At 41.0% G+C, this 27,979-nt stretch overlaps 2 protein-coding genes across 2 annotated transcripts; both read left to right on the plus strand.

Annotated features, from left to right (window-relative positions):
* The first annotated feature begins 1,594 nt into the window (after positions 1–1,594).
* Positions 1,595–4,813, plus strand: LOC128779249 (olfactory receptor 1A1). Its single transcript, XM_053911308.1, has one exon. It carries the CDS (start codon positions 1,595–1,597, stop codon positions 2,522–2,524), a length of 930 nt encoding a protein of 309 aa, XP_053767283.1. The 3' UTR covers positions 2,525–4,813.
* An 11,086-nt stretch (positions 4,814–15,899) lies between these two features.
* Positions 15,900–20,824, plus strand: LOC112308710 (olfactory receptor 1G1-like). The gene is made up of 2 exons (XM_024565011.3): positions 15,900–15,994; positions 19,873–20,824. The coding sequence occupies exon 2, from the start codon at positions 19,877–19,879 to the stop codon at positions 20,822–20,824; it is 948 nt and encodes a 315-aa protein (XP_024420779.3). The 5' UTR covers positions 15,900–15,994; positions 19,873–19,876.
* The last annotated feature ends 7,155 nt before the right edge of the window (positions 20,825–27,979 follow it).

Genomic DNA, 27,979 nt, shown 5'->3' on the forward strand with positions numbered 1-27,979 from the left:
TGCACCATGTGACTCCACTACCCTGTTCAGTCTCTGGGCCAGTCCTGTCTAGCTCACAGGAAGCCCAGAAAGGAACCACATGGACGAACTGGTAGGCTACAACTCAGGCAGATGATCACACCTCAGTGCGAGGGAGCCTGGGAAATCTAGTCCAATTATACATCCAGAGAGAAGAGAACAAAGTGGGTTTGGATGAGTAGCTAGTACTTTTGGACATTATTAGTATGCCTCAGAGTACAAGTGGACCAAAAGGGCAGAATCTATAGTCAAGAAGTTAAGGAAACATTACAATATTTCAGGTAGAAAATGGTGGTTATCTAAGCTGAAGCTCTGAGACAATAGGTAAAAAAGTTAACTTATGTAAGAATTCTTTTAAATGAAGAATCAACAAGGTCAGATGTTCAAGTGAAGGCTAAACTGGGTGTGTGTGCCTGTGAGCATCCCACATGTGGGAAACCAAAGCAATAAACCTTGACTTAACTCTAGAAATATTGCATGGAAATTTAGTTGTTCATACAATGAACAATATTACACAAGAAACTGCATGGGGGTGATTAAAATAAACAAAGTATGGTTGCACTCCTTTAAAAAAACTTGCAAACTGCTTAGGTTGGATGTGCAAAGTAGGGGCTATGGACATGCTTGTTGACAGGGTGGCTGAACATAGAAATACAGAAAATACAGAATCGAGTCTACAGGTACAGACCTGAGATTTACTCTGCAGTCCTGGAAGTGGCTATTGAGTTGGATGAGCCCCCAAAAGAAATAATAAAGAAAGAAAAGAGAACACTGAAGACAAAAGTTTTGCAGTGCTCTATATTAGACAGTTCCAAAGAGGTAAAACTTATCAAGGAGGGGGTGAAAGTCTTATTTGAAAATGGGAATCATCATAGGGGGGAAATTCACTAGGCTTGTTTTTGCTAAGACTTCAGCCCAATGGTCTTTGTGATTTATAGTCTTTCAATGTCAGTGTAGATACCTGTTACTTCCTGGGCTGTGGAAACACTATGACTTTGGTCATTGGAACAATTCTTAATTTCCAAGCTGGTCCTTGTACTAACACACCTTTTACACTGAGGTATTTTGTCAAAAATTCCAAAATGCTGTCATTTCCAAATCATATGTAATAAAATTAGCACTTGATTCTGGCTTTTCCACTAAGTTGTAAGGTCCCTGAGAACACAGACTATGCCTTACAGGTTGAATAAAAAGATAAATAAATTGCACTTTTCACATAGTTTTTACTTTTCCGTGAGCCTAACAAAGTTCCAGTGCATGCAATATGAAAATGAAGTGCTTGTTAATTGATTAAATCCCAGGTGTTTGTGTGATGGTACTGGATTGGGGGAGGACAGGCACTTCTGACTCAAAGATTATTTGTGTCTTAGACATGAGTCTCCAGGGCTAACTGTGAATTAGACCCACTGATCAACAAGGATACTTCCCCAAAGTGTTGGCTCTCTCCAGATGTAGTAAATTCACCTGTAGAGATGACTTGTCATGTAAGCCAAAACTGGTGGATAAAGAAAATGATGACACCCAGTAAGTTCACTAGTAACTCTGGATTCCTCTCCCCTTTCTAAATAAAAGAGCCATGAGAGAAGACAACAAGTCCTCTGCCCTGGAGTTTATCCTCCTGGGAGTCAGCGGGCAGCAGGAACAGGAAGATTTCTTCTTCATCATCTTACTCTTCATTTACCCCATCACACTGATTGGAAACCTGCTCATCATCTTGGCCATTCACTGTGACATTCGCCTTCACAACTCCATGTATTTTCTCCTTGCTAATCTTTCCTTGGTTGACATCATTTTTTCTTCTGTAACCATCCCTAAGATGCTAGCCAACCACCTCATGGGGACCAAAGCCATCTCCTTTGGGGCCTGTCTAACACAGATGTATTTCCTGATTGCCTTGGGTAACACAGATAGCTATATCCTGGCTGCAATGGCATATGACCGTGCAGTGGCCATCAGCTGCCCACTTCATTACACAACAATTATGAGTCCCCGCACTTGTGTCCTCCTGGTTGCTGGGTCTTGGGTGGTTGGAAACATCAATGCCCTCCCCCACACTCTGCTCACAGCTAGTCTGTCCTTCTGCGGCAACCAGGAAGTGGCCAATTTCTACTGCGACATTACCCCTTTGCTCAAGCTGTCCTGTTCTGACACCCACTTTAATGTGAAGATGATGTACCTCGGGGTTGCCGTTTTCTCTGTGCCACTGCTGTGCATCATCATCTCCTATGTTCGGGTCTTCTCTACAGTCTTCTGTGTCCCATCCACCAAGGGTGTGCTCAGAGCTTTCTCTACCTGTGGCTCCCACCTCACAGTTGTTTCTTTGTATTATGGGACAATCATGGGCACATACTTCCGCCCTCTGACCAGTTACAGCCTAAAAGATGCTGTGATGACTGTGATGTACATTGCAGTGACCCCAATGTTAAATCCTTTCATCTATAGTCTGAGAAATCGGGACATGAAGGCTGCCCTGGGCAAACTCTTCAGGAAGAGAATCTCCGTGTAAGCAACGAGAGTTCATACATTGGAGACCGCAGACACCATTTTAATGCACTTGGGAAACCATCCCTAATGTCCTCCCCTTTCAAGAACTCACGTCTGCTCTTCCCAGCTAAAAATAACTTTTCTCAGATATTTGGAATAGCTTGTGATTCATCTTATTGAAATTGTCACTTTGTCCACGTTGTTGTCCTTCAGCAGAGTGGCAGCGCAGGATATGGGTTCATGTCTCAGCTCTTGTACTGACTCTCAGAAGAAGTGGAAAAGGTCTGAAGCTCCACTTCCACATCCACATTTATGAAAATAATCTCTGCCCGCCACTGTCACAGGATGTGAGTAAAAGACTTCGTTATTTGAAGGATATAAATCACTAATCAAATGTCCATTTTCATCAAAGTTTGACGGTTAATCATCTCCACTAGGCTTATCATCTTCTGAGGGCAGGTCTTAACACATCACTGTACCTTTCATAATTTTGGTCGTATGAAGTGTATCCAATAACTCCTGCTGGAAAGTGGGATGAACAAATGAAAATATCAGTCTCTGAAATGTAATGTGATAATGATCAGACAGAATCATACCAGACATTATTTACCCATCCATAAAATCTCTAAATAAGCTGACCTAGGGAGATACTTTTCTTCATGCTCTATTGTGGATTAAACTAGACTGTTTCTAAAGAGCATAATACTTTCCCTAAAATCTTACTAAAATGGTACTCATCAATAGTTATAGCATTTTAAAGTAATAATTATTCTCATGCAATTAATATAATAAAGTGCTGATTTGATTAATTATAAAATGAAATAGAGCTACAATGTCAAAAATTCAGGTGTCAAATAATAAGTGAAGAAAAGGGGAAGTATTAAAAGTGATGTGACCATGTTTCCTCAGATTGGCCCAGGCATAGTGAGGCTTTTCTGCTGGGTGACCAGCAATGATTATGCAGGTGATAGTCCCCAAAACAGAGGTGGTTAACCCAGTGGGTCAGTAAATACCCACTGAGGAACTCCACTAACTATGATTTGATTCTGTTCATGAGCAAATTATAAAACTTTTTCAAAATGTTAATATAAATGATTATCCTGAAACATCATACTCTCAAAGAGAATAACACTTCGAAGAGATGCATTGAGTGTATCTTAGAAGAGTGTGCAAGTTGTTTTATGATCTACTATTTTTTACTACCAGTAAAAATGTAAATTTATTATCTTCTACAGATAACTCACATTGCCTAGAACTGTCCGTGAATATTAGAAAATGATGTTATTCACCTTTCAGTGCTTTCTGAGCCTCTAAAATACCAAGAATGAGAACTATCCCAATTATCTTCTTTTCAACCAAAAAGGATTTAATTGCAAATGCATATGAATCTGTGGTGAATGCATGACCAAAGCATGGAGGGAATTTCCAAAGTTGGCTATTGAAAATGTTACATAAATGTGTGGTCTGTCTCTCCCCACGAGAATGTGAAGACTGCAGATCTGTTTTGTTCTGCTGTAGCTTCAGCACTTGGGGCTAACATATGAGGATGGACCCCCAAAATGGAATTTATCTAGATGGTTTTTTCCACTACTCAGAACATTCTTGAACTCGTTGATTCTGATGCCTTCTAGTGCTTTTGCCATGTTTTTCTTTCACCACTTACACAGCAGCAAAGCACTTTTCCTTCAAGGACATTTTCATCCATGGAAAGAAACAAAAAATGTTGCTCAGGGATGGATCAGGTGTATAGGAAGGGTGGGGCACAGAGGTCATGAAATCATTACATTTGGGGGTTTGGGTCAAAATCATGCAGTGTGGTATGGGCAGCTGCACTTGTAAATCACCCATAAGGAAATGGGCAAATGTATTGAAAGACTCTTCAAAAAAATGCACTGAGGCCAAACACAGCTTCTCAAAACTGGTACACTGACACAGATGGGTTCCTAGAACACTCACCTAGTGGGGGAAGCCTATAGTACAAAGGGCCCACCCTCCAGAAGATAATTCTGCATTTTGGGGGGTCTCCCCTCATATAGTAACTATTTAATGCATTTGTATTAAATTAATAAATGAATCCTGCAATATTAGGTTTAAATATGAATGCAACAAAGCTAGTTTCCTATTCTGGTTAAACTCAGAAGAGCCCAATAGTTTGAGATCTTTCAAATATTTTCCGTAGTAAAACATTAAGTGCCAAGAGGATGCTATAAAAAAAACTGAGGATGTACACTCTTAGAAGAACTTCATACCAGCAAACTGCTCTGTTGTCTTGACATTATAGCTCTGTTTTAATTTCAACACACTAAGTTGACCTCCCCTACTGTATTGCCTACAGTAATTATAAGAATCTATTTGTATGTTTATACCTTTAAATGAAAATAAAAATCATTGCTCTTATATGTAAAGTCATTGTCTCAGCCCTGTCCCTTTGCTTCTGTCAAACATGCTGTCCTGGAGTAATTTTGACACTATCATTTAAATTACTTCCTGTACCAATGTCCAGAGGTTGACCAAGTCTGGAGAAGACTAAACAGCTACTAGGTCTGTTTGGGTCAGTGAAGGTCCTTTCAAGCAACAGAAGTCACATCTGGTATGTTTAAAACAAGAAGATATAAAACAGGGAAGTACATACATAGATGTGTCCTGAAAGAGACTAAAGGATGGAAAAGATGGATACCAAGGCAACCCAGAATTAACTAACTGCAGGAAAGAGGTGCCTCCCCTAATTACAAAAGGGAAAGGTAGTGGTACCAGAACCTAGGAGCTCAGAAGAGGAATGACCACCTAACTGATGCTCTGAGGGGAGCTGCTGAACAGCTGCCACTTGGGCTTCTCCTGCTGAGGTGACCCAAACTTTTATTCCTGAGGTGGGACCTGAGTCCCCAATAGTGCTTCTCCTTTGGGGAGCGGGTGCTGTGGTTGCCATCAACCACTGCTGTCGGGGAAGGAATACAAAAGGCATCCCAGATATAACTTTAGACGTGGGCCCTCTTGCCCCTACACTGAGTCTCAGCCACGTGATATCCTTGGCAATTGAGTGAGTGCTCCAGCCAGAGGAGAAATCTCTTTTCCTGAATGGCCCACAGAGACATGTGGCAATTTGACTGAATCTTAGCAACATAATAGTGGTATTTTAAAATGTAAATCCCACAAGATTGTTACGGATACCCTTTTATAAGGTTAGAAACAGCTAAAGTAACCAAAACAAATTTTCTTAGCATAGGTATAAATGAAAAAATGCATGAAAAACAAAGTCAAGGCAAGAGGAGCATAGGATTCAGAATAAAAAGAAATTCAAGCGGGGTGAGTTAGGACAGTGCAGCTAAGGAGAAAGTGTAGTTCGATGTAACTCATTACTAAGGACTCGACTTTCAGGTTGCATGGTGGGTCTAGGGCAAGAGTCCCCACCAGCCAGGCCGTGGACCAGTACCAGTCTGGGCCTGTTAGGAATTGGGCCACACAGAAGGAATAGAGCTTGAATGTAATGTGTTTGAATCATCCCGAAACCATCCCCCCATACCAGTCCGTGGAAAACTTGTCTTCCTTGAAAACAGTCCCTAGTGCTAAAAGGTTGGGGACCACTGGTTTAAAGGCATTTATGATATTATTCAGATGGATAATAGGAAGACGGATGATAGATGATGATAGATAGGTGATAGATAGATATAGATAGGTAGGTAGGTAGATAGATAGATAAATAGATGGATAGATAGATGGATAGATAGATAGATAGATAGGTAGATAGATAGATGATAGATAGATAGATGATAGTTGATAAAAGCTCTCTGCATGCAACAATGACAACACTTTGTCTTGAAGTAAGAGTGGATAGAGAGAGAGAAGTAAGGGAGAAGGAAGGGGTAGTGAGAGCAGGAGTTTAATTGGGCAGCTGTAAATAACTAAAGAGCTCCAAAGAGTTTACAGCAATCTAAACAAACAGTGAACATACAAATAAAGGGTCTAGAGGCCAAGGGAATGTGAAAAGAGAAACAATAGAATGTGGGCTTTCTCCACACTCATTTTTCCCTTGTGTGAGCTGGATGGAACTGGCCTGGAGGCCGAACGGGGTGCCGGAGCCCTGTGGTGAAAGGATCCACCCCCACACAGGGTCCCCACAGACACTGTTACATAGTTGATTAGGCATAAGCTTTTATTCTGTTAAATCTCTTATACATTTTGAGGTTTATTTAGTACTATAGCATTTGTTATCTTATACTGCACTATTTATTATCCTTTTTCCAGGGTATTGAATAGACTTCCTTCAGGGAAGTTACTGAGCTATTGGATGGTTATGGATGAGGGAGAGGTAAGAGTGTCAAGGGTGATACCTGAAGTCCAGAGCAATTTTATTGACTACTATGGAAGACCATCATTTTCCCCCTAATTTTAATATTTTTAAAAACTCATTATTATACCAATATAATATTTCAAACATATTAAAATAGACAGATACAATAAACCTCCTTTCTTATTTATATTTCATATTGCATATGCATATATTTTAACATACATGTTTTATATCATGCAATTGATGTATTACAGTTCAATTGCATACCCACTCCAAATTACTATAACAATACACTCTGCTGTGCTCTTCAGCTAATCCATAAAGGAGACAAACATATAGCTTGATATCAATTCTAGATTGTTCAAGTGTCTTACTTCCCCCACTAGAATCCTCATTCTGAGTCAAAATTCAGTCCTTCTAGAAGAGTCTCAGGTTTCAGGCTCATAATTCTACATGATTTTGTCTATTTCCATAACTTTGCCCATCAACTCCTCTCTCAGATCCATGCTTTGTTAATGCTACTCCAACGGTTCACATCTCTCATTCTTCTATTTATTTGGATGTCTCCTTTAAAACATCGCCAAGAGGAGCTAGGTTTTTCTTAAATTACACTCTTGTTCATTATTTTCACTAAAAGCTCAAAATTATTTTTCTTTTAGCAGCTCTACTTCAAAACCTAGAAGATATCTTACCTTTTTAAACCCTTTCTCTGGTAATTCTAATATCTGGGTCACCTCATGGTTGGCCTCCATTAAATGTCTTTTTCCTTACATCATAATAAAAATGGCAAAATTCCAAGAAAAAGAGAGAATCTTAAAAGGCAACAAGGGAGAAACAAGAAGTAACATACAAGGGAGCCCCAATAAGGTCAGCAGCTGATTTCTCAAGGGAAACACTCCAAGTCAGAAGGGATTGGCAAGAAATATTCCAAGTAATGGAAAACAAAGGCCTGCAACTGAGACCACTCTACTCAACAAGGCTCCCAATTAAAATAGAAGGCAAAATAAGGTGTTTCCCAAACAAAAGAAGGGTCAAAGAATACATCGCTTCCAAATCAGCTCTGCAAGAGATGTTAAAGTATCTGCTTTAAGAAGAGGAAGAAAAACAGTGAGAGAGAAAAGAACAAGGGTACAAAGAGAGTAAAGTGGCAATGAATAAGTACCTATCAATAATAACCTGAAATGTAAATGGATTAAATGCTCCAATCAAAAGACATAGAGTAGCTGAATGGATAAGAAAATATGACCCACACATATGCTGCCTACAAGAGACCCACCTCAGGACAGAAGACCTACACAGACTGAGAGTGAAAGGCTGGAAACAAATTTTCCAAGCAAGCAGACAGGAAAAAAAAGCAGGGGTAGGAATACTCATATCAGACAAAATACACTTCAAAAAAGGGGCCATAAAGAGAGACCCAGAAGGTCAGTTCATAATAATCAAAGGAAGAATCCACCAAGAAGCCATAAACATTGTAAATACATATGCATGCAACATAGGAGCACTCAAATACATAAAGAAAATCTGGGAGGACTTCAAGAAACATATTGATAGCAACCCAATTATAGAAGGGGATTTTAACACCCCACTGTCAAAATGGATAGGCTTCCAAACAAAATATCAACAAAGATATTGCATCATTAAACAATGTCTTAGATCAAATGGACTCATTACATATATAGAAGCTTTCACCCCAAAGAAGCAAAATACACATTCTTTTCAATTGCACACGGAATATTTTCAAACTTGGACTACATGATAGGACACAAAACAAACCTCAACAAATTCAAGAAAATTGAAATCACATCAAGCATTTTCTCCGACCACAAGGGACTGAAATGAAAACCAACATCAAGGAAAAAACTCAAAAACATTCAAACTCATGGAGATTGAATAGCATGCTGTTAAACAATGAATGGGTCAAGAATGGGATCAAGGAAGAAATCAAAAAGTTTCTGGAAACACATGAAAATGAACACACAACAACCCAAAACTTACGAGACACAGTGAAGGCAGTTCTGAGAGGGAAGTTTATAGCAATATAAGCCTACCTAAAAAAGATAGAAACATTTCAAATAAACATCCTAACCCTACACCTACAAGAACTGGAAGAACAACAATGAAGACAGCCCAGAACAAGTAGAAAGAAGGAAATAACCAAGATCAGAGCAGAATTAAATGATATAGAGACTAAAAGAACAACTCAAAGGATCAGTAAATATAGGAGCTGGTTCTGTGAAAAGATAAACAAAACTGATAAGCCTTTAAGTAGACTGATCAAAAGAGAGAGAGAGAGAGAGAGAGGACCCAAATAAACACAATCAGAAATGAAAGAGGAGAGATTACAACTGATACCACAGAAATACAAAGGGTTGTAATAAATTACTATAAAGAACTAGAACTATATGCCAAGAAATTTGAAAACTTAGGTGAAATGGACAAATTTCTAGAAATATAAAATCTTCCAAAACTGAATGGAGAAGAAGCAGAAAGCCTGAACGGTCCTGAGATGATGAAATTGAAGGAGTAAGCAAAAAAACTCCCATATACAAAGGCCTTGGACAGGATGCTTTCACAGGAGAATTCGACAAAGCATTTAAGGAAGAGCTAACCCCTATCCTTCACAGACTATTCCAAACAACACAAGAGACAGAAAACACCCAAACCCTTTTTATGAAGCCAGCATCATCCTATACCCAAAACCAGATAAAGACATAACAAAGAAAAAAAACTTCAGGCCAATAACACTGATGAACATAGAAGCTAAAATCCTGAACAAAATGTTGGCAAACCACATCCAGCAATACATTAAAAAGACCATACACCATGATCAAGTGGGATTCATCCCATGTAGGGATGGTAAAACATTTGCAAATTAATAAACATAATACACCACATAAACAAATCAAAAGAGAAAAATCACATGATTTGCAATAGATGTAGAAAAAGCATTTGATAAGGTACAGCACACATTTATGAATAAAACACTCAGCAAAGTGGGAAAAAAGGGAGCACTCCTCAACATAATAAAGGCCATATATGAGAGACCTACAGCCAACATCATACTCAATGGGCAAAAACTAAAATTTTTCCCACTAAGCTCAGGAACAAGATGAGGATGTCTGCTTTCCCCACTTCTATTCAATACAGAATTGAAAATCCTAGCTACAGCAGTCAGACAAGAAAAAGAAATAACAGGAATCCAAATTGGAAAGGAGGAAGTAAAACTGTCATTGCAGATGACATTATAGTGTACATAGAAAATCCTATAGACTCCACAAAAAACGACATGACCTAATAAGTGAATTTGGCAGAACAGTGGGATACAAAGTCAATATTCAGAAATCAAAGGCATTTTTGTATACCAACAATGAAACACCAGAAACAGAAATCAGGAAAAAATGCAATCCCTATTAAAGTACCAACAACATATTTCATGCATATAGAACAAACTTTTCAGAAATTTATATGGGATCATAAATGAACCCGAATAACAGCAGCAATTTTGAGAAAAAAGAACAAAGCAGGAGGCATCACGATGCCAGGTATGAAAATGTATTATGAGGCCACTGTAATCAAAATAGCCTGGTACTGACATAAGAACAGACACATACACCAATGGAACAGAACAGAGAGCCCAGAAATAAATCCAAGTCTCCATGGTCAATTAATATTCAACAAAGGAAGCAGAAAATGGAGTAAAAATAGCCTCTTCAACAAATGGTGTTGGGAGATCTGGACAGCTACATGCAAAAAAAATGAAACTCAATCACCAACTTACACCATATACAAAAATAAATTCAAGGTGGATAAAAGCTTAAAAAGCTTAAATAAAAGTCCTAGAGGAAAACATCAATATATAAATTTCAGATATTCCACACAGTGATATTGTCACTGATATGTCCACTACAAGGGACATAAGGGAAAGAATAAACAAATGGGATCTTATCAAATTAAGAGCTCCTGCAGTGCTAAAGAAAACAGCATTAAAATGAAAAAGAGAACCAACTGTAGGGGAAAACATACTTGCCAATGATACATAGGACAAGGGTTTGATCTCCAAAATATATAAAGAACTCACAAGACTCAACTCCAAGAAGACAATCAGCCTAACTAAAAATGGGCAAAGGACTTGAACACACCCTTCTCCAAGGAGGACATGCAGAGGGCCCAGAGACTTGAAAAGATGCTCAGCATCACTAGCCAACAGAGAGATGCAAATTAAACCCACAATGAAATACCACTTCACACCAAGGAGAATGGCCAACATAAACAAATCAACACACAACAAGTGCTTGAGAGGATGTGGAGATAAGGGAACCCTAGCACACTGTTGGTGGGAATGCAGACTACTGCAACCACTGTGGAAAACAGTATGGAATTTCCTCCGAAAACTAAAAATGGAACTGCCTTTTGACCCAGCAATTCACTGCTGGGATTATACCCTAAGAACCCTGAAACACCAATCCAAAAGAACCTATGCACTCCAATGTTCATAGCAGCACAATTTACAATAGCCAAGTGCAGGAAGCAACCTAAGTGCCTATGAGTAAATGAATGGATCAAAAAAGTATGGTACATTTACATGATGGAATACTATGCAGCAGGAAGAAAGAAGGAACTCCTACCATTTGTGACAGCATGGATGGAACTGGAGAACATAATGCTAAATGAAATAAGCCAGGCAGTAAAAGACAAATACCCACCTTTAAGTGGAACCTAATCAAAAAAACAAACAAGGGAGAACCAAGATGGAGGCGTAAGTAGATACACTGCGCCTCCTCGCACAACCAGAATTGACAGAGAATGGAACGGCAAGGGGGACCGACACCAAGGAAATAGAAAATGAACATTCATCCAGACCAGTAGGAAGGGCGGAGACGGGCACCAGGGTGGAGAGGACTCGATTGGCTGTGGTGGGACTGAGACTGGCGGAGTGTCGGACAAACGGCGCAGGCAGTCCGAGCACTAGCAGACCCTGCGGCCCCACATTCACACAGATAAACCCAGAGGGCCAGACTCAGAGTGGCGGAGAACGGGGCAGGCAGAGCAGCGGGTAGAACCCCGCGGCACCACATTTGCGCACAGATAAACCGGACGAACGGCGGGGACCGAAGCAGACCTCGCAACCCAGGGCTCCAGCACGGGGGAAATAAAGCCTCAAACCTCTGATTGAAAACGCCCGTGGGGGTTGGGGCTGCAGCAGGAGAGACTCCCAGCCTCACAGGAGAGGTTGTTGGAGAGACCCACAGGGGCCTAGAGTGTGCACAGGACCACTTACTTGGGAACCAGCACGAGAGGGGCCCAGTTTGATTGTGGGTACCGGAGTGAAAGATTGAAAGCCGGAGGAGAGTGAGGCGGGAGCCATTGCTCCCTCTCGACCCCTCCACCACGTACAGCGTCACGGCGCAGCCACCAGCGTTACCCAGCCCCGGTGAACACCTAAGGCTCCGCCCCTTAAAGTAACAGACGCAACAAGACAAAAAAATAAATAAATAAAATGGCCCAAGTGACAGAACACTTCAAAGCTCCAGAAAAAATACAACTAAGCGAGGAAGAGATAGCCAACCTATCGGATGCACAGTTCAAAACACTGGTTATCAAGATGCTCACAGACTTGGTTGAATCTGTTCAAAAAACAGATGAAAAAATGAAGCCTATGCTAAGAGAAACAAAGGAAAATGTACAGGGAACCAATGGTGATGGGAAGGAAACTGGGACTCAAACCAACGGTGTGGACCAGAAGGAAGAGAGAAACATCCAACCAGAAAAGAATGAAGAAACAAGAATTCAGAAAAATGAGGAGAGGCTTAGGAACCTCCAGGACACCTTGAAACGTTCCAACATCCAAATTATAGGGGTGCCAGAAGGAGAAGAGGAAGAACAAAAAATTGAAAACTTATTTGAACAAATAAGGAAGGAGAACTTCCCTAATCTGGCAAAGGAAATAGACTTCCGGGAAGTCCAGGAAGCTCAGAGAGTCCCAAAGAAGCTGGACCCAAGGAGGAACACACCAAGGCACATCATAATTACATTACCCAAGATTAAACGCAAGGACCTACATTCAAGATTACTGTATCCAGCAAAGCTATCACTTAGAATGGAAGGGAAGATAAAGTGCTTTTCAGATAAGGTCAAGTTAAAAAAGTTCATCATCACCAAGCCCTTAATATATGAAATGTTAAAGGGAGTTACCTAAGAAAAAGAAGATCAAAAATAGGAACAGTAAAAATGACAGCAAACTCACAGTTATTAACGACCACACCTAAAACAAAAACGAGAGCAAACTAGGCAAACAACTAGAACAGGAACAGAACCATAGAGATGGAGATCGTATGAGGGTTGTCAATAGGGGTGTGGGAGGGGGAGAGGGGGGTAAAGGTACAGAGAATAAGTAGCATAGATGATAGGTGGAAAATAGACAGGGGGAGGGTAAAAATAGTCTAGGAAATGTAAAGCCAAAGAACTTATAAGTATGACCCATGGACATGAACTATAGGGGGGGAATGTGGGAGGGAGGGGGTTGGCAGGATGGAGTGGAGTGGGGGGGGAAATGGGACAACTGTAATAGCATAATCAATAAATATATTAAAAAAAACCAAGCAAGCACAATATAACCAGAGACATTGAAATTAAAAACAAACTGACAGTAACCACAGGGGAGAGGGGAGAGGATAATGTGGGGAGAAAGGGTGAAGGGTTTACAGGATCAAGTATAAAGGACTCACGGACAAAAACAAGGCAGGGTGGAAACAGGGGAGGGAGGTGGGATAGTAGGGGTGGTGGGGAGGGGCTGGGGGTAAAGGCAGAAAACTGTACTTGAACAACAATAAAATTCAAAAGTATTTAATAAAATAAAATAAAAAGTGGAAACTAAAATATATATAGATATATTACCAGAAACATTGAAATTAAGAACAATCTCACAGTAACCAGAGGGGAGGCGGGAGGGGATAAAGGGGTGGTGGGGGGAAGGGTTTCAGGACAACTATAAAGGACACATGGACAGAACTAAGAGAGGATGGGATCAGGGGTCGGTGGTGGGGAAGGCTGCAGTGGGGGAGAGTGCTGAGGGGTGCTCTCTGTACTTGAACAACAATGTAAGAAGGGAAAAAGAAAAGAAAAAATAATAAAATAAATCTCTTTTGTCTTGAAAATGGCACTTGCATTCCAGTTTCTTTATATGTCTAGTTATTTTCATTGATTCCCAGACATTGTGAATATTATATTATGGAAACTTTTGATTTTGTTTTATTTTTCAAAAAAAAATGTTGGGGTTTTGATGGAATATTTGTTCATTTTAGCAGGCACGACACTTGGCTGAAATCAAACTAAAAACTCTTTCTTTGTGGCAATCACTCAAATCTCAGTTTAATTCTTTATTCTTATCTGGACGCCATTTCATGCACAAGTAATTCAGGGGTCATTAAAGTGAGGAAACTTGGGCTGGAAGAACTTAGGAAACTTGCACAGGTTCACACGGCTAGAATTCAATCCCAGCTACCTGACTCCAGTCTTTAGATACTTTATGATCTTTTGTCACCATGCTATACCTCTCCAGATACAGGACTGAAAAAAAAAAGATAACGGGCCTTTGGGGAGGCTGGTATGGTCAAACTGTGGAAACATGATGGAATTTGAGCTCTCTTTAGGTTTTACTTCTCCAGATTCTAAGAAAAGAGGAAGTGATATAGAATGGACTCAGCACAGATCATTTTTCTCATTCCAACACCTGCATAACTCCCTTCCCAATTTCTGTCCATTCAGCTATTCCAGTTGCCATTCCACTTTGGAGAGTGAATTCTGAGTATCAAACACCAATGTTCCAAGTCACGTTACATGTTCTCCTTATAGGACCAGTTCACTCTTTTCCTTTTGCTCATGGCATAAAAAAGATAAAACTAGACTTCTTTTGGCATAGAATTATGTGGTTATTGTGTTGAATAAAATGGCATAATATATTTAAACGTCTATATTATTGTATAAGGGTTTATCATGGCAGCACTTCTAGAACACACAAGGAAGTGGCCACTGTCCCAAGACACCCAAGAATAACCCACATTCCTAAATCAGTGGGCCCACATTCTGGGCTTCTTTACTCCCTGTGTCCTTGATTAGATGAACTGGGAGCAGAAGGGCAATTATGCCATCATTTCTCCAGGACTAAAAAAGATATTTCACTTGCTGGGTGTCTTTTAGCTTTCACCTGCCCCATAGATCTGACCATGAAACACCTGCAAGAACAAGATTCAGCTTGCTGGCACCTGCCATGACAAGGAATGCCCCGAACCTACTCCTGATCTCTTCAGACCAAAAATGCTACATCTAGTATTGGTGGGGATGTACCAACAAAGCTTCAACCTGGACTAGGATTATTTTTTCAAGAAGAAGACAAGATGGTAAGGTACTCTTTGAGCCAACAGTGGCTCGCTTTATGTGGCCCTTTTCATGTGCTGCAGGCCTCTATCTGTGCCTTCCTGAAAAGTCCCTGGAAGATATCACAAGGCTAAAAGAACCAATCAAAGCAACTTAGCTGCTTTTCTGGTGAATGAACTGCTAGCATCCCGCTGGGACCACAGAAGTGTCACAGGTCCCTACTCATTAGCCTTGCTTGGACCAGCTCACACCAGGGACACCACACTGTGCTCTCAATCCTATTGGGTTTTGGGTACTGTACAGAATTAATGATCTTTGATTTAACAGATCTTGAGAATGGCCCATCGTAGAGCTAAGAATAGCAGAATTTTCACTCCCAGTACATTGATGATATTACGAGAATGCAATTCTCATGGGTTGTATGAGCAAGTACAAGAGGCAGACACTAGCAGCATATTCTGATGTACATAGAAAAGGGATGCTACCTAGGTGTTATTCAGCTTTGCTCGGTGTTCTGTGAATGTAGCTTCCCAGGATGACATATACTGGCATGATCATAATCTTAACCCAAAGCTCTTATCCTTTTTTCTCAGAATGGACAAAAATAAGAAGTCGTCAAATACTATGAGGCAAATGGAGAAAATTGAACAGGTGCAGTGATGGCAAGAGTCATTATTCAACACATTCAGAGCATGAAGCATATTTCCTTTTGGTGCTTTTAAATAGAGTTCACATCACCTTCTTCTGGCCATCAACTGCCAGAGAGGTGTGTATGAAGTAGACAGAAGCCTGCCAGTAACACCCTCAGCAACTGGCAAGATCAACCAGGTAAGAACTAGGATACATGACTCCATTTTGCTTCTTTTTCTCCCTCTTTTTCCTTTGCTCATCCTACCTATGGTCAACTGGGAGCCTATCTTTCACAAATAGTCCTGTGCCAACAATGATAATACTGTGCTTCTTGAGTGACCAAAAGAGGCAGAGGCCCATGTCCATAAAATCTTACAGACAATGAGATACACATGCTATCAGGAGAATAGAGCACAGGAATCGACAGTGACTTCTCTTCAAATAATTCCACAACAATTCCTTTCAACGTCCACCCTTTGCAGGAGACACACATGCACTCACACAGATGCACAAAACGTGAACAGCACACTCATGGCCTCACAATGCATTAAGAGATTAAAAAGATGTGGCTGCAACCATTTTCTCTGCTATTTATGGCATCTCCAGAAGAGAGAGGCTGCTTTATTCTGCATTGTCTTTTATTTTGTACATTTTAAATCTATTTTTCAATAAGTAGTATATTCACACAGGCAAAACTTCTCACTATATGGTACCGCTAAAACTAATATAAACAGTATAAGATGGTATATACCAACCTACTTTATGAAAAACCACAATGTGAGAAAAAATGTACTAATACTACACATGAAAATCTCCCTCCCTCTCCCGTGTCTCATCCACCCAATCGCCACACGTCTAACAAGTAATCACTGTTACTGGCTTCCTGTTTACTCTTTAAATTTTTTATTGTTTATGCTATTACAGTTGTCCCCACTTTTTCCTCATTTGTCCATCTGCATCCAGCCTCTTGTCCCCCCACCTGAGGCCATCATCACAACATTGTCCATGTCTATGGGTCCTGCATATATGTTCTTTCACTATTTTTTAACAAATGTATTAGACAAAAAATATATTATTTTGAGAGGTAGGATTAAAATGCTTATGTTTGGAAGAAATAAAGGAATAGGAGTTTGAGGACTACATATGCATATATGTTCTTTGTCTAATTTTTTAAAATATACTAATCAACAAAATATATATTAGTTTGGGAGGTGGGATTAAAATGTTTATGTTCGGAACAAGAATGGGAATAGGAATAGGAATAGGAAGAAATATTCCCAAATATGGGAATTCCTGATCACTCAGTTCCCCACCAACACCTTCTTCCCTCTGTTTTTACCCTGGTAACTTTCACTTCTTTCCTCTGGATGTTTCTTCCCTCATCAGTGGGAAACACAGGTCCTCTAAATTTCATTTCCATTTTAATATTGAACCTGAGTCTAGGAAGCATCCAAGTGAAGTTCACCAAAAATTATGATCGACCACAGAAAATGTATGTGTTAAAACAGCACACAGCTGATCTAAAACGTAAGAACAAATTTGTTTTGAGTGGTAGGAGTTATAGTTTATAACAAGCCTGGGAAATGTCCCCTGCCCCCATAGGAAAAGGAAGGACACTGCATTGAATGAGTTTGATGTTTTGATGAAGTACTTTGTATTCATAATGCAAAAGATGGCCTAAAAGTTTGGACTAAACTGTAGTGAAAGGAGAAAGAAAGGAGGACATGAGGTCTCTGGTCTGTGACTCAGGGAGCTAAGAGGAAAGCTGGTGGGGGAATGAGGGCTGAGGTTTCTGTGTCTTCTGAGCGAGACGTGGTTCAGAGACAAGGTTGAGGAGAGTGGAGATTCTGAAGCCTTTTGATCTACCTTAGTCAATAGACCTTCTGTCCTGAGTAAGGGAGAGATGAGGGTCAGCTTTGGGCAGTGGAAAAGGCAACAGCTACTGAGGCCAGGAAACTACAGAAGTGATTGTATTCATAAGGGCCATTGGGAGAGGTTAACCAATGCAGCCATGGACTGAACCCCACTAATCCATCCACTACACCTAGAGCTAGCTCTGTGGGGTACTGAGAATACAAAGTCTAATAAACACAGGCCTGAGTAGTGTGGAGACCCTTGGGAGAATGTGAGGGAGACACCATCTATTATAATCATATTTGGGCCAGTTGCACAAAAGCAGGTGATCTTGGGGATTTGAGCTGATAGCAGACAAGGTGTGGGGTAATGGAGACCATGTGGAGGGTGGGGAGCCTGGGCCTTGGAACTAAATGACTGAGACTACATCCAGTTCTGCCCATGCAGGATGTGACTTAGGGTTAGTGATCTTCCATTTTTCTATTTGAGGTAATGTCCTTTACTTATTAATTTAAATTATTAATTGCTTCTTTAAGAATTTAATTTTTTCTATAATGTATGTTAAAAACAGCCTTCTACTCTTCTGCTTTTTATTTACTTTGTGTGTGATCTTTTCCATTAAAAAGAGAAAATTTTAATTTAATTTGATGAAGCCAGTTTTGTTATTTTTAATTATTTTATTGCTGTTCAATTGCAGTTGTTTACACTTTTCTTTTTCATTATTGCTGCTTCCAGTCTTTTTAATTAAAAGGCCACCCTTGTCCTGATATCAAATAACTATTGTGCTTTATTTTCTTCTGGTCACTTTACCGTTATATATGTAGATATAACGCTTCACTTACCCAAAATTCATTCAGCAAACACTGTGAGGTATGAATCTAAATTAATTTTCCACCAAGAGTGAACTAGCTGGTCCCAGCACCATTTGTTCAATCCCTCTCCCCTTTCCTACCAGTTGGCAATGCTGCCTGCAGCAGACCAACCCCTGATGTGTATTGTGCTCTGTTTCTGGGCTTCTTATTTTTGCCTTTGGTGAAGTTTTTAATGAGAGGGGAGCAGCATGCAACATGCTTTGGGGTGTATATAGACAAAAAGAAGACAGTTTGGTGAGAGATATTCATCGTGGTTTGTGAGTGAATAAGACACAAGATGCCATTGTCACCTGGGGAGTGTTCATTTCAGGGGGTGCAACTAGGGGCGACAGATTCATAGGATATATTTTACTTTGGAGGAAAACATTTAGCACAAGGTGGGGCTCTGATTCTGTGGGTCAATTCTTCAGCTGAAACAGTGTTCCATTCCTAGAATTTCACCTAGAAAGAGTGCATTTGCTTTATGTCTCTGTAACCATGTTTTCTACATATTCCTATGTCCAGGACTCCAATAAATCAAAGCTACATGTGAACCTACTAATAAAAAGCTTTAGGTTTTCCTATACCTGATGTTACCTATATCTAACTTTACTTTCTCTTCTTTCTATTCTATGGGGTTTATTTATTCACATGCTGGACACTCCCTAGGTATCTATGTTGTACCAGGCTCATGGCTAATGCTACATTTCAAAGACAAGTAAGACATGCACTTTCTCTGCTTACTCTCAAGGTGCTCACACCAGTGAGAGTGTGGAGGAAACGGTCAAGTAAGTCAATAGTCACCATCCAGAGGGACACCTGCTCTGATTGGGAAGGCACATGGCATGAGAGGCATGAACCTGAGTTTGTTGTAAGAGGATAAGTCAGAGAAGGCTTCCTAGAAGAAGTAGCATCTAAGCTAAAGTCTCAAGTTTAGCTAGATGGATGAATGAGAGAAGGAAGACTATTTCAGCCCAAGAAATAAGATGGGCAGAGTCTTAGGATGGATTAATGTCATCAGGTCCACATGAATACCACAAGAGTTATGCCAACAAACACCTCCAGCCCACCCCTGAAATGTGGGCATTAGGTTGATGCTTACATGATAAAAATAAAAAAGAAAAAAAAAAAACGCTCTCCCATTAAAAACAAATCTTTGGTTTCCCATGGCACCAAGCACAACCACTTGCAAATATTCCACTGAACTACATGAAACCACCACTTTTATAGTTCCCAAGTGGTTAAATGTTCGATATTTCGTATGATTCCACCTCATACAAGAAGATCAACATTGGCATGTTGCATAAGTGTCAGAGTTCACAATCCAGGGCTTGTCAACCTCATTCAATTATCCCCACTTTCTGCTTACAGATAAATGGGATGGGAAAACCTGACCAGCGTGTCTGAATTTTTCCTCCTGGGGCTCTCAGAGCAGGCAGAGCAACAGGAGCTCCTCTTTGGGCTGTTCCTCTCCATGTACCTGATCACAGTGGCAGGAAACCTCCTCATCATTCTGGCTGTCATCACTGACGCTCGACTCCACACACCTATGTACTTCTTCCTGGCCAACCTCTCCCTTAATGACACCGGTCTTGTGTCCACCACAGTCCCCAACATGCTGGCAAACATATGGATCCAGAATCAGGTCATCTCATATGCAGGGTGTCTATCACAACTGTATTTTTTTATACTGTTTGGGACACTGGAGATATTGCTCTTAGCAGTCATGTCCTATGACCGCTATGTGGCCATATGCCACCCACTCCATTACACCATGGTCATGAGCCTTGGGCTCTGTGTCCCCCTAGTGTCTGCATCCTGGATCATGAGTGCCTTCTGTTCCCTCCTGCAAACACTGTTGATGAACAGCCTGTCCTTCTGTGCAGAGCAAGAGATCCCACATTTCTTTTGTGACATCAACCCCCTTCTGAGACTGTCCTGCACAGACCCCTTCATCAATGAGCTGGTGATCTTCAGCATCGGAGGTCTCACAGGCCTGGTGTGTGTGCTTTCCCTGATTATCTCTTACGCATTCATTTTCTCGACAATCCAGAAGATCCCCTCCACTCAGGGGAAGCAGAAAGCCCTTTCTACCTGCAGCTCTCATCTCTCTGTGGTCTTTCTATTCTTCGGGTCTTCCTCTTGTGTTTATTTCACTCCCCCCTCAACCTACTCAGCACCTACGGGTGCAATTGCATCAGTGATGTACACAGCAGTAACTCCAATGCTGAATCCCTTTATCTACAGCTTGAGAAACAGAGACATCAAGTGTTCCCTGAGAAAGCTAATTTGGGTTAGGAAAATTTATTCCCCTTGGTGGTAATGACTTCACATCCAGTATTGGGGTCTCCTCTCAGGTGTACTCTCCACAAGTAAGCAGTGAGGAGCAACAGGGGAGAGAAAGTGGAAACCTACTTCTAGGACTCATGATCTGAACTTGAAATTTGCATGCCTACGCAGTAAGAATGCATTAGAACAAACCCATTTTCACATTAATATCTATCATTAGCTAAAGATCTCAAAACCATAATGTTTTAAAGTCATAGCTACCCTGGTAAATAATGTAATAAAAGAAGTGCTTGAAAACCTTTGAAACCCTGGGAGGGAATTTCAGTGGAAAAGGGTGAAGGGTTTGTAGGAACAATTGTAAAGGACACGTGGACAATAACAGGAGGTGGCCTGGGGCGGGGGTGAACGTGAGGGAGGAGGGGAGGGCTGTGGATGAGGCTGGAGTAGGAGGAAAAGGCAGAGAACTCTACTTGAATAACAATAAAATTAGGGGGAAAAAAAGAAAGAAAACCTTTGAAACCACAGGGAACTGCTCATGACTGCCAGGAATATCTGGTTGTGCTGTTGTATGTGGCTGAGAATAAACTCCAGGGAAAGATAACTTTCTGCCCCCATCACTGTGACCTCAATGACACTGGTCTGTACCAACAGTGCCTTTCACACTGGGAATCCCCATGTGTTCCACCTCCGTGCTGAAAGAACAGAAGCTAGGACTGGGAAGGATTTGATGGAGCACTTCCATTGACCTGCTGGCATATTTTACCAACCATCTGAGAACCCCATCACTCTTAACATCTTAAATTTCATTTTTATTTTTGGGAAAACTTTTCCAAGTCAATTTTATCCTTGCTGCCCCAATGCTTACCACTTGGCATAATGCCCGGGCCTCTTAATATGTTCTACACACCACAGGCATGACTACAATCATACAGTTAGGGGCCAGGAAAGAATGGCTTTATGGATACTTCATAATTGCTTTCCTGAGTGATTGACACCCCCTCCTAGAAGATCTCCAGTCCCCAGTCTCTCCCCATTCCACCTATTCTGCACACCGCAATCAGACTGATCTCCAAAGAATATGGTTGCTTACATCACCATGACTCCCATCCTATTAGAAGACCCCAGTAGCTCTCTACTGCTGGCAGAATAAAGTTCAAAGTGTTCTTCCTATCGTTCAGGTCCACCATCACCAGTTCACAACTTATATGTCCACAGTTAACCCACTCTGTCCTATATGCCTCCCAAGATCAACTCAGGCCAATATTTTCATAATGCACTGATTATTATTGATGGTTACCAAAAAGCTACATCAGCAGTAGTTGTTGGAAAGATGACTCAGTAAAAGTTGGGGGAAAGGTATACCATGACCAATTAGGTTCAGTAAGAAAATAAAAGGCTATATACGAAGATCAGAGACCAAAGATAGAGGACACTGAAAGATCTGACGGTAAGAAGAGTGCTCAAGGACAATAAGGTCCACGGGACCCAGGACCGCGCGGTACAAGGGCGGCAGAAGCGCCAGCCCTGGCGCAGGGGCTCCTGCAGGAGTCTTGGGAGAGGGCCAGGTTGCGCTGTGAGCAGCCAGGTGCTTGATTAGACCAGGGGGGCTTGAAAAGGAGGAATTTCTCAAAAAGAAAAAGAAAATAGAGACACTCAGGGGCTAATTAGAGAACTCTCGGTAGTAGCCGAGGCCCCTGGCGCCCCTCCCCCTCCACCCCTGGACTGCTACGCTCACCTGAGGTCCGGTCGCGCGCGCGAGCAGATTAGCGAACGGGACCCACACTTGAAACCCCGGAGGGGCGCCCACACCTGAAACCTCCGAGATAATTTGGAGCAGAGACTAGCTGCTCCACCCATAGGCCCAAAACCTCGGAAACCAGTGCCGCGTGGTTCAGTCCCAGGGCGGCCCCGCCCGCCCGAGAGACTCAAGCCCCGGGCGGCTGGATCGGGCCCCCAAGCACAGAGCCTGTGGCTAAGCGGGCTGTGCGCGCTCACCAAGCACAGGGCCGGCTGGGTGCCTGTTTTCCAAATACAAAGCTGCTGGCGAGTGTCCTAACCCCAAGGCGGCTGAATCCGCCACCTGCGCTCCAGCGTTCCAAGCCCTGGCGGCTCGATTGGTCCGCCGGCTGCGCGCTCAGGGCACAAAATAACGTCACAGACCCAAAGCGGCTGGATTCCCCTGCTGCGCACGCACGCGTCACAAGCCAAAGCGGCTGGATTGGCTGATCAACGGACTGATTGACTGCCAGGGACCACACCTACAAAACAGCGAAGAGTGTGACCCAGGAAGAGAGAAAAGTGAAACCAATCCTTCCAACCACCCCCTCCAGTTGCACAGACAGGACTCCAGCAGAAATAACCTGACCGGTTTAAAGCCAACAGAAGATTTTTTTTTTTTTTATCCTTTTTCTTTTTTTTCCTTTCCCCCTGAATTCCTTCTTCCTCTCTCTTTTTTTCTTTTTTTTCATTCCTTCTTCCTCCCATCCTTTACCATTTTTATGTCTTCTTCCTGCCTTCTTTTATCTATTTCTATGTTTTAATTTTTGCTAAAATTCCTTCTTATCTTGCCTCCGATCTTTCTTTATTCCTTCTTCCCTCCTTCCTTCCTTTCCTCCTTTCCTATTTCCTTTTTCCCTCCTTCCCATCTTTGTTTTGGTTTGTTTTGTGTGTGTGTGTGTGGTTTTTTTTTTTTTTCTTTTCTTTTGCCCCCCCTTTCTCTTTTTCCCACAGGTGAGATAACAAAACCTGGAGTGCTGAAAAGACTAGAGTTAGACCGTGTTAAACACATAAACGTCAGCTCAAGACCAGTGAGCACAGGAGAGTAAGGAGACAGCACCACCGAATCCCATTGGCATTCTACCATAGAAGTTCATATCATAAATCCAGGGAGTCAGAACAAAGCAATTTAAGACGCAGAGGCCAACAAGAAGAGCCTCACAAACAATGGGAAGACAAAGAAACAATTCCCAAATGAAAGGAAAGGAGGAAGCCTCAGAAAGAATACTAACCGAAAAAGAGGCAAGTCAACTATCAGATACTGAGTTCAAAGCAATGGTCATCAGGAAACTCACTGAGCTCTCTGAGCTCAAAGAGAACTACCAGAAACTACAAGGAAACTACAATGAACTCACTGCAAACTATATCAACATGAAAAAGGAAATAGAAAATATCAACAAGAGCCAAGAGGAAATGAAGAATACAATTTCTGAATTGAAGAACACAGTAGAAGGAATTAAAAGCAGACTTGACGAAGCAGAGGATCGGATCAGCAAGCTGGAGGATAAAGTAGAAAAAAACACCCAGAAGGAGCAAGAAAAGGAAAAGAGGCTCAGAAAGAATGAAGAGGCAATAAGGGAAATGCAGGACAACATGAAACGTAACAATATCCGTATAATAGGAATACCAGAAGGAGAAGAAGAAGAGCAAGGGATAGAAAACCTGTTTGAAAAAGTAATGATGGAAAATTTCCCTAATCTGAGAAGAGAAAAAGTCACCCAAATTCAGGAATCACAGAGAGTCCCAAACAAGAGGAACCCAAAGAGACCCACTGCAAGACACATCATAATTAAAATGGCAAATTTCCAAGACAAAGAGAGGATCTTAAAGGCAGCAAGGGAGAAAAAGGAAGTAACATACAAGGGAGCCCCAATAAGGTTAGCAACTGACTTCTCAATGGAAACGCTCCAAGCCAGAAGAGAATGGCAAAAAATATTCCAAGTACTGAGAACCAGAGGCCTGCAACCAAGACTACTTTACCCAGCAAGGCTCTCAATCAAGATAGAAGACCAAATAAAGAGTTTCCCAGACAAAAGAAGTCTAAAAGAATACAGCTCCACCAAACCAGCTCTGCAAGAGATGCTAAAGGGACTGCTTTAAGGAAAGGAAGGAAAAGAGAAAGACAGAGGAACACAGGTAGGAAATAATGGCAATGAATAACTACCTATCGATAATAACCTTAAACGTAAATGGATTAAATGCTCCAATCAAAAGACATAGAACAGCTGAATGGATAAGAAAACATGACCCACACATATGCTGCCTACAAGAAACCCATCTCAGGACAAAAGACTTACACAGACTGAAAGTGAAGGGCTGGAAACAAATCTTCCAAGCAAATGGACAGGAAAAAAAAGCAGGGGTAGCAATACTCATATCTGACAAAATAGACTTCCAAAGAAGGGCCATAAAGAGAGACCCAGAAGGTCACTTCATAATACTCAAAGGAAGAATCCACCAAGAAGACATAAACATTGTAAATATATATGCACCCAACATAGGAGCACCCAAATACATAAAGAAAATCTTGGAGGATTTCAAGAAAGATATTGACAGCAACACAATTATAGTAGGGGATTTTAACACCCCACTATCAAAAATGGACAGGTCTTCCAAACAAAAGATCAACAAAGATATTGTGTCACTTAACAATACCTTAGAGGAAATGGACTTAACTGATATATACAGAGCTTTTCATCCCAAAGAAGCAAAATACACGTTCTTTTCAAGTGTCCATGGAACTTTTTCAAAGATAGACCACATGATAGGACACAAAGCAAGCCTCAACAAATTCAAGAAAATTGAAATCATATCAAGCATCTTCTCTGACCACAAGGGTCTGAAACTAGAAACCAACCCCAAGGGTAAAAACCCAAAACACTCAAAAGCATGGAGACTGAATAGCATGCTATTAAACAATGAATGGGTCAAGAATGAGATTAGGGAAGAAATCAAAAACTTCCTGGAAACAAATGAAAACGAACTCACAACAACCCAAAACCTATGGGACACAGCAAAGGCAGTCCTGAGAGGGAAGTTCATAGCAATACAGGCCTACCTTAAGAAGTTAGAAACAGTTCACACAAACAACCTAACCCTACGCCTACAAGAACTGGAGGAACAACAACAAAGACAGCCCAGAGCAAGCAGAAGGAAGGAAATAACCAAGATCAGAGCAGAACTAAATGACATAGAGACTAAAAGCACAATTGTAAGGATCAATGAATCCAGGAGCTGGTTCTTTGAAAAGATAAACAAAATCGACAAGCCTTTAAGTAGGCTCATCAAGAAAAAAAGAGAGAGGATCCAAATAAACAGAATTAGAAATGAAAGTGGAGAGATTACAACTGATACCACAGAAATACAAAGGATCGTAAGAAATTACTATGAAGACCTGTATGCTAAGAAATTTGAAAACCTAGATGAAATGGACACATTTCTAGAAAAATATAATCTTCCAAAACTGACTGAAGAAGAAGCAGAAAACCTGAACAGACCAATATCAGCAAAGGAAATTGAAGAAGTCATCAAGAAACTCCCATCACACAAAAGCCCTGGACCAGATGGTTTCACAGGAGATTTCTACAAAGCATTTAAGGAAGAACTAACCCCTATCCTTCACAGACTATTCGAAAAAATCCAAACTGATGGAAGACTCCCAAACTCTTTTTATGAAGCCAACATCATCCTAATCCCAAAACCAGATAAAGACACAACGAAGAAAGAAAACTTCAGGCCAATATCGCTGATGAACATAGACGCTAAAATTCTCAACAAAATATTAGCAAACCGCATCCAGCAATATATTAAAAAGATCATCCACCATGACCAAGTGGGATTCATCCCAGGGATGCAAGGATGGTACAATATTCGCAAATCAATAAACATAATACATCACATCAACAACAGCAAAGACAAAAATCACATGATCATATCAATAGATGCGGAAAAAGCATTTGATAAGATACAGCACCCATTTCTGATAAAAACACTCAGCAAAGTGGGAATAAAGGGAGCAGTCCTCAACATAATTAAGGCCATATATGAGAGACCTACAGCCAACATCACACTCAATGGACAAAAACTTAGAGCTTTCCCACTAAGATCAGGAACTAGACAAGGATGCCCTCTCTCACCACTCCTATTCAACATAGTATTGGAAGTCCTAGCCACAGCAATCAGACAAGAAAAAGCAATAAAAGGCATCCAAATTGGAAAGGAGGAAATGAAACTGTCACTGTTTGCAGACGACATGATAGTGTACATGGAAAACCCTATAGACTCCACTCAAAAACTACTCGACCTAATAAATGAATTTGGCAAAACAGCTGGATACAGAGTCAATACCCAGAAATCAAAGGCATTCCTGTACACCAGCAACGAAACTGCAGAAACAGAAATCAGGAAAAAAATCCCATTCGATATAGCAACAAGAAAAATAAAGTACCTAGGAATAAACCTAACCAAGGAGGTAAAAGACCTGTACTCAGAAAACTACACAACACTGAAGAAAGAAATTAAGGAAGATACAAACAAATGGAAGCATGTACCATGTTCATGGATTGGAAGAATCAACATTATCAAAATGGCCATACTACCCAAAGCAATTTATAGATTCAATGCAATCCCTATTAGAGTACCCATGACATATTTCACAGATATAGAACAAACATTGCAGAAATTCATATGGAACCATAAACGACCTCGAATAGCTGCAGCAATTTTGAGAAAGAAAAACAAAGCAGGAGGGATCACAATACCTGATATCAAACTGTATTACAAGGCCACTGTAATCAAAACAGCCTGGTACTGGCATAAAAACAGGCACATAGACCAATGGAACAGAATAGAGAGCCCAGAAATAAACTCAAGTCTATACGATCAATTAATATTTGACAAAGGAGGCAGGAGCATAAAATGGAGCAAAAACAGCCTCTTCAACAGATGGTGTTGGGAGATCTGGACAGCTACGTGCAAAAAAATGAAACTCGATCACCAACTTACGCCATACACGAAAATAAACTCAAGATGGATAAAAGACTTAAATATAAGCCGTAACACCATAAAAGTCCTAGAGGAAAACATTGGCAGGAAAATCTCAGACATTCCACGCAGCAACATCCTCACAGACACATCCCCTAAAGCAAGGGATATAAAGGAAAGAATAAACAAATGGGACCTCATCAGAATAAAAAGCTTCTGCATGGCTAAAGAAAACAGCACCAAATTACAAAGAGTACCAACAGTATGGGAAAACATATTTGCCAACGATACCTCAGACAAGGGCCTGATATCCAAAATATATAAAGAACTCACTCGACTCCACTCCAGGAAGACAAACAACCCAATTAAAAAATGGGCAAAGGACTTGAACAGACACTTCTCCAAGGAAGACATACAGAGGGCCCAGAGA

The sequence above is a fragment of the Desmodus rotundus genome, chromosome 9, assembly GCF_022682495.2.
Source record: "Desmodus rotundus isolate HL8 chromosome 9, HLdesRot8A.1, whole genome shotgun sequence".
NCBI classification, from domain to species: Eukaryota; Metazoa; Chordata; class Mammalia; order Chiroptera; family Phyllostomidae; genus Desmodus; species Desmodus rotundus.

Bases quoted from the DNA above. Each gene is read 5' to 3' on its own strand.
- LOC112308710 (XM_024565011.3), top strand. From the start codon at position 19,877: ATGGGATGGGAAAACCTGACCAGCGTGTCTGAATTTTTCCTCCTGGGG.
- LOC128779249 (XM_053911308.1), top strand. From the start codon at position 1,595: ATGAGAGAAGACAACAAGTCCTCTGCCCTGGAGTTTATCCTCCTGGGA.